Genomic DNA, 7313 nt, shown 5'->3' with positions numbered 1-7313 from the left:
ACTTTGACTAATGGAATTTTTGCCTAACATTTCGTTTACGTGTAAGTTACCTAGTACTTGACCATACCATTTACTTTCTTTCTTTTTTTTTTTTGAGAAAATACCATTTTCTTTTTAGATGGTGATTCTCACGTGTATATAGCTACGTATGCCTCGAGTATTACTTTGACATGTTGATACTTTTATTTATTTATTACTAGCTGCTAGGTGAATGCGATGTGATTGATTTGATTCTTCAAAAGGAAATTTTAAAGATTTTGGAAAAAAGAAAAGAAAAGAAAAGATCAAAGCTATGCAATATTTTCATGCATGTTGGATATTGAAGATTATTGTATAATCTTTTTTGATTTCCTGCCAAGTTAGGTAAGCGACAAATTAAGGGTGGCATCACAGAGAGTGGTGCTTGTCAATGAGACAGATCAGCTTGTGTGTTCTTCCGGCTACCTCCTCCTCCTCCTCTCTACCACTGGCCTGCTTAATTCATCAGAAATGTTAACGAAACGGGATTAGATAATATGTACATAAAGAAACGGAGATGGATGTATGGATCGATCGAAACGTTTCCGAGAAATGCGGCTACTTGCCGCCTCTTTACTTGCCCATCACTTGTTTTCGAAAAAGGACTTTTGGCTAAAGTTTCTTTTACAAATCCAGAGAGAGAGAGAGAGATTAAAAATTAATGGAGAGATTAAAAACAGTGGCAGAAATTTGACCCTATGATACTTCTTAATAAATGATTAAACACCAGGCCAGCTCAAGACCTATTTGTTTATTGCTATCATTTTAATTTTAAATTCTCCCTCTCTCCCTGCGTGTTGCGTATGGAGATCAAGAGCTGTTTTTGTGTGAAAAGTCAGCGACTCTAGCCTTTTTCCCATTATTATTTTTTATTGTTTTCTCTATCTGCTAATAAGACCATTCTTTCTTTGTTTTTCACAAGAACGATCACTTCCATTAACCTTCGCAAACAAAGCAAACTTTTTTGTTCGTTTTTCTGCTTTTCTTCTTCCTAATTGCCAAAACCCATCTCCCCAGAACGACTGCTTTGTTCCCTTCCTTGATCAAACACCCATATAGCAGACGAACCAAAGAGTAATTTGCATGTCTTTTACGTCTGTGGTGTTCAAAAGATCAGGACAAATATCCCTGGCTTGCGGCCTCCAAATGACACTCTTTCTCTCCACCTTGTTCTTGCTCTTGCGCTGAAAAAAGTATGTACTGCAGCTTGTTTATGCCCAGGATGGAGAATTATCAAGGTGATTTGACTGACATAGTCCGAGCTAGCGGGGGAGCATATGGCACTGGAGCTGCAGGCGCTTCCGAACCCAGTCCCGGCTGGCGCTTCCCTTCCGATCCCATGAATTTTTTGTCCGTTGTCGAAGAGCCTAGGGATAATTTCGGCGATCCATTCTCCTACATGCGAGATCCGCTTCTTAACGAGCTCGATGTATCAGGTTCCAGCTTCTTCAGCAGCACCAGTTCTGCTGAAATGATGGGCAGCAGTACAGCTGCTAGTGTGGAGGACACGGGTGGTTTTAATGGAGGAAATACTACTGGTGCTGTTGTTGGTGTTGGCGGTGGTAGTACGAGTACGATTCTAGCTCCGAGCAATTATCTTGAAGATGAGATGAAAAGGCCTTGCAATATATTCTCACGGATGCTTCAGATCTCTCCTAATGCAAAATTGCCTGTCTCCCCATGTGGTTCGCCGGTGATGGCAGCGGCGGCTTCTCCCAGGGGAATTAAGGCGTCTGCCATGATTGCAGGCGACATGATTACTGCAAACAGCCCCAACGGTTGCTTTATCGACAACACCGGGGTGCAGATCTCGTCCCCGAGGAATCCGGGTATTAAGAGAAGGTGAGTATTTAATCTTATCCAGCTAGCTCAGGGTTTCTTCCATGAATTAACTCTAAAAGAGTTGAATTTGATGCTATTTTAGTACTTATTAAATCCTTGTTCAATTTTATTTTTGGATACAAAAGATTTCACAAGTTGGACCAGAGAGCTGGAAGTTTGGTTTTCGTTCTTTGGGAACTTGGGTGGTCATGATCATCAAGTCAAGGCAAAGATCTGAATAAGGATTACATGCTTTAACTGTCCATATTGTCATTTTAAGGTTGATTTTATCCTGTCTTGCTTGTGGTGCTCGAGAAGATTTTCAGATGGGATTTCCCACTGTCAACATTACCAACAAAAAACATGTTATCTTTGATGTGTAGTATTGATCGACCTGAAAAAGTAGGCTTAGTTTTGGTGGTGTCACACTGATATTCATCGTAGACTTAGCTTTAATGTTGTTATCTCAAACCACTCGTCTTCCCTAACACACTTGAGAGGTTAGCTGCGTTTTGATTGGTATTTGGGCTGCCTTTAGAATAATACCGTCCCTTTCAGCTTTATTAAAGAAAATAATCCAAAAAACATCAAATTGCTGCCAAAAGGTAGCTAGGAGATCAATTGAAACATTTTAATTAATTTGCTCCGGGAAAAGATCATGACAACTATTTAAGTTTCTTCAAATCCTCTCTACTGCTTTAATCATTCAAAATTCTATCAGCTTCACCATATATATATATACACATCATGATCTTCCTCTTATTCTATTCACTGATGTCATGATCATTTACAGTTGCTTGAAAAAGTATAGCAAACAAACATAAACTTGGATGAAAATATATATACACATATACGCAGGAAGAGCCAGGCAAAGAAGGTGGTTTGCATTCCAGCGCCAGCTGCTGTAAACAGCAGGCCTACCGGAGAAGTAGTTCCATCTGATCTGTGGGCTTGGAGAAAGTACGGTCAGAAACCCATTAAAGGTTCTCCATATCCAAGGTGAAATATTAAGTTCATTCAGTTATTCATATTCTTGATAACGGAAAGTTCGTTTAAGATAAAACTTCTGCCAAGGCTGCAATTTGTATCTTTCACTGACAGATCACATTATTACTTCTGCTTCTTTGCTTAATCTTATTTTGTCTGCATTAATATAATCAAAGTGATACAACATATAATAAAGACACTGCAAAGAACCTTCTGAATCCCCACAAAAGCTTCGATCCTTGAAAACTGACAAACCTCAAACACTTCCATTGCCATTAATTGACTATCTCCAAATTAACCAACCCTAGCTATCAGTTTCGTTTACTTCTGTTTCCCCCAAAACGAGTAGTAAACAAAACCGCTGGCATGCATCTTTGAACTTTAGGTTTAGAATTTCAGGCTCTTTCGAATGTTTCCTTCGTTATTGGATCGGACTTAATCAACCGGCCAGCACGAGCTCTAACACTATATTTTTTCTATTATATATGTTATTTCAGTAAAAATAGCTGTTTTGTTTTGGTTTCTTAGTTTATGATATCCAGTCAATCTTACAAGCTAGCTAGTCTTTTATATAAGTCTCTTATTTTTGTTTTTTGTTGGCAGAAGGAGTTTATAATAATATATAATGTTTACTATTCGGTTTTGAAATGTGAATATCCTATTATATTATAAAGAAATAGAGAATCCATTTTCAAAGTCAGATATACAGCTTACATGTGGGTGTATATAGCGGCAAATATTTCAGTGGAGTTTGATTATTTTGGATCTAGTAATTATTATCCAATCCGAAATGATTAACAGGCCAAACAGGATCGATCGACAACTTTAAAGTAAATAGGATCATGATTAACTGTTAATATTGTTACGTGAAAATTAATATTATTACAATAACATGCATCATGTTGCTCATCAACTTGTATATATGTACGTGTACATGACTTCTTATTTTATACAAATCAACTTCATGTATATATATTTACTTTTTTTGATACTATACAGGGGCTATTATAGATGCAGCAGCTCGAAGGGATGTTCGGCCAGGAAACAAGTCGAGCGCAGCCGGACTGATCCCAACATGTTGGTGATTACCTACACATCTGAGCACAATCATCCATGGCCAACTCAGAGGAATGCCCTTGCAGGCTCGACCCGGTCCCAACCATCGAAGAGCAATGCTGCTTCGAGAAACTTCCAAGGAGCCCAGTCCCAGAAGCCAACAAGCCCGAAAGAAGAACAGAAGGAGAGCAGCATTGACGACCACGTATCTCCGATTGTCTGCGGCAGCTCGACAACAAGTGCATCAGTCAAGGAAGAGCTTGACGAGGTGGAGAAGCAAGTGCTGGAGATTGATGACGGAGAATTCAGTACTGCTGAAGAGTTTTCTTACAGGCCGACAATGCCGGGGTCAAACCTCCAATCTGATCAGGACTTCTTCGCTGAGTTAGAAGAAATTGAGGCTGACCCTTTAGATCTCTTGTTTTCTCAAGGGTTTGCGGGAGATCATGCTCAGAAAGATAGTAAGGGCATGGATCCATTCAGTCTCTTTGACTGGCCAGGGGACGGCGGCACCAACTCTTTTGGAGAAGCTAAGAATAGGGGTTTATAACAAGGCATTTGAAACGATACAGAGCAATTTCCCCACTAAAGACTCATTTTTTAGTTTATATGGTGCACTTCTTCTATATTCAAGGTCTGGTATAAGCAGCCCTTAAAGCTTCTGGTTTGAATATTTTTCCTGTTGAGGGTGGGGGTAGCGGGAGAGATTTCTACCACTTTTCTTCTACCTTTTTCTCTTGTTATTTACCAGAACGGTTTGGGGATTAGGAAAAGGAGTAAAAGACAGTGCTGGTTCATTGGGAGCAAAACCTTGAGTCCCACATTCCTTTTGGAATATTGGTGGATGGGACAGAAAGCTGAGGAACAGAAGGTTTCTACAGTGTAAACAAGTACATCCATCAGAGACATGACTGGAAAGCTCGGTGAGGAGATTGATATAAAGATGGGACTTTGCCTTTCATCTTTTGAAGTGGGAAAAATTATCAATTGCGAAGCCCACGCTCTGGTTTTGTGGGTGGGTTGTCTTAAAAACAAAAGAAAATTAAAGCCATGCTTTAATTGCTTGGTAGAAATAATCGAAAGATGACAAAAATATATATATATACAGGAAACAGATTACTAGAAAAGCTTGGACTTTTCTTATCAGTCTTCTCTAGGGATGTATAAAGGAGAGAGAAACTACATGCTTTGGGTTCCTCAGCTTTCTGTTTCTTATATTATCCGTGCAACTTGTATTTGTTTTCTATTTTTAATTCCAGTGTTCTAGTTTTTATAAATTACGGTGATTGTTTACGAGAAAATGGAATTACCATTCAGCCTTATTTTCTATGTTCATCACCCTAGCTGCTCTCTGCATATTTTTAAATAGTATTAGTCCAGCTAAAAGGAGGTTGGCATTTAATATTTCTGCATGTGAATGGTAACCTGTGCATGCATTATTATTTCTGCATGCCTAGCTGCGACTGCGAGCCTAGTTTTGCAAGAATCAAAACCATATTCATGGAAGAGGTTTTTCAACACACATATACAAGAACAACTACGAACCGCCAAAAGTGTACTAGGTTCTCGCTAGTTGCTTATAAATTAACGAGAGGAGGGAATTGATCACGGGTGTGTTGAAATTGTGCCTTCAACAGGAAACTTCAAGGAGATTGATGGACTAGCGGCCTGTTTACTGTTTGGAAACGTGTTTCTCAGATTCTCAGTGAAAGTGATTTCCCTCAGCTGTTTGATTTTTTTCAAGGTCTATATGTATGCACCGTAATGATCAGTTTCATTATAGAATAGAGGACATAATTAATAATTAACAGTAGTACTTCTGCTAGCTTTTAGTACTAATAATCGCTTAAAAAATCTTTACGTTTAATTTTCAGAAATCTTCTTTATTTAAAAGAATTAAAAGACTGCATGCATCGTGAATTAATACGAGAAACTAATTGTATATATGACTTTATGATCCTAAAACACCATATATATATATATAACTAGCTAGTTAGGCAAGCTAGTCCTTGAGGACTCCCTTTTCCATCCATACTGATCTGTATTTTGAGATGATCGGAGGGGGAAATGGAGAGGACAATTAATAAATCATAAGATCATGATCAGTATGAATAAAAGAACAATCTTTAATTAATTTTTTTTTTCCATGTTATCGGATTTATCTTTGAAAGGAGTACTGTAGTACTTCTGCAACCTCGACCTTGATCGTGTGTACAGATCGAACTTTTTTCTTAAAAGAGTTCTAGTCTTTAGAGCTCATGATCACTAGCTAGCTAGCCCAGCCTTTAGTAACACATGAAATTAATATTCGATCGATGTCTTCTCCTAGCTAGCTCCTCCTATGTATATAATATATATATATATATATATATATATATATATATAAAAGCTAAAGAAATATAGACAATTGCATGGGTTTGATTTTAGTTTTGTAAGTGTCTATATATCTTTAACTACACAACAGGCAAACAAAAAAAATGGAACACTGGTTTTTGAGTTTGGATAAAGTCACGTTGCATCAAGTAACAGGTTTTTTCGCAGCTAAAGGTGGGATTTCATATTGTGTGTGTGTATATATACATATATATATTTTAAGGAATGCCAATACGCGTGGAAATTGAAACCTGTGCCAGAAACTAGGTGTTGGCTTTTAACACTTGTCCAAACATCGCCCTTGTAACATTGGGAGTCATATGCCTCCGCTGGTAGCTGAGGTAACTTTAACTAAATTTAATGGGAAATAGTGACCCTAAGTTCTGTCAAATCCATCAACTTTAAATCAAATTATCAATACCCTTTCAACTGAAGTCACTTCAAAGTGAGGAAAAAGAACAGTCCAAAGTTGTTCTCAAATGGGTCTCCCTCTACTTCTCATTCTCGATTGATTGAAATAAGACTCATTATGCATTTAAAGGAATTTTGAGTGCAATTGGGTTTATGGGAGTGACTGTTGTCATGATTTTGAAAAGAAAGAATGCCAGTTATAATTGATGACAAACATAAAAGCTTTAGAGACCATTTACTCTCTCTTTTTCTCTCTAAAAAAAAACAACCTAGCTGTGGCGATAAAACATGATCTTTCTTTTCTCAAATCCTAAGACTCAGATGCACATAAAACATCATAATTTCATGTTTTCAGAAAATAATTAGTCATAAGTATATATAATGTTTGCATGCATATATCATTATATATATATATATATAGCACGTAGTACGTACGAGTCCAGCTCTGATCTGTTGACAAAGATCAAAGTACTAGTAGTAGTAGTACTCGTGGTGATTTCTGTTAATTTTTTTTTTTTTTTTTACTAATTTAGTACTTTGACCTGTTCTTAATATCCTAAACCGGAAAAAATAAAAATGTGCAAGCTAATTGCTTTCATTAATACTAGCTGCTAGCTAGGGAAAGAAAACATATATGAAAGTCAGTT

At 37.5% G+C, this 7313-nt stretch overlaps 1 protein-coding gene across 1 annotated transcript; it reads left to right on the top strand.

The window, feature by feature from the left end:
• The first annotated feature begins 801 nt into the window (after positions 1–801).
• On the top strand, positions 802–4526 carry LOC108988835 (probable WRKY transcription factor 14). The gene is made up of 3 exons (XM_018962208.2): positions 802–1860; positions 2698–2838; positions 3826–4526. Exons 1-3 carry the CDS (start codon positions 1214–1216, stop codon positions 4430–4432), a joined length of 1395 nt encoding a protein of 464 aa, XP_018817753.2. The 5' UTR covers positions 802–1213; the 3' UTR covers positions 4433–4526.
• Positions 4527–7313: the final 2787 nt, after the last annotated feature.

Source organism: Juglans regia, chromosome 3 (genome assembly GCF_001411555.2).
Source record: "Juglans regia cultivar Chandler chromosome 3, Walnut 2.0, whole genome shotgun sequence".
In the NCBI taxonomy this organism is placed as follows: Eukaryota; Viridiplantae; Streptophyta; class Magnoliopsida; order Fagales; family Juglandaceae; genus Juglans; species Juglans regia.
This window is presented reverse-complemented; position numbering and strand designations above follow the sequence as displayed.

Bases quoted from the DNA above. Each gene is read 5' to 3' on its own strand.
- LOC108988835 (XM_018962208.2), top strand. From the start codon at position 1,214: ATGTACTGCAGCTTGTTTATGCCCAGGATGGAGAATTATCAAGGTGAT. The intron at 1,861-2,697 runs GTGAGTATTTAA...ACATATACGCAG, and splicing joins AATCCGGGTATTAAGAGAAG to GAAGAGCCAGGCAAAGAAGG. The intron at 2,839-3,825 runs GTGAAATATTAA...GATACTATACAG, and splicing joins AAAGGTTCTCCATATCCAAG to GGGCTATTATAGATGCAGCA.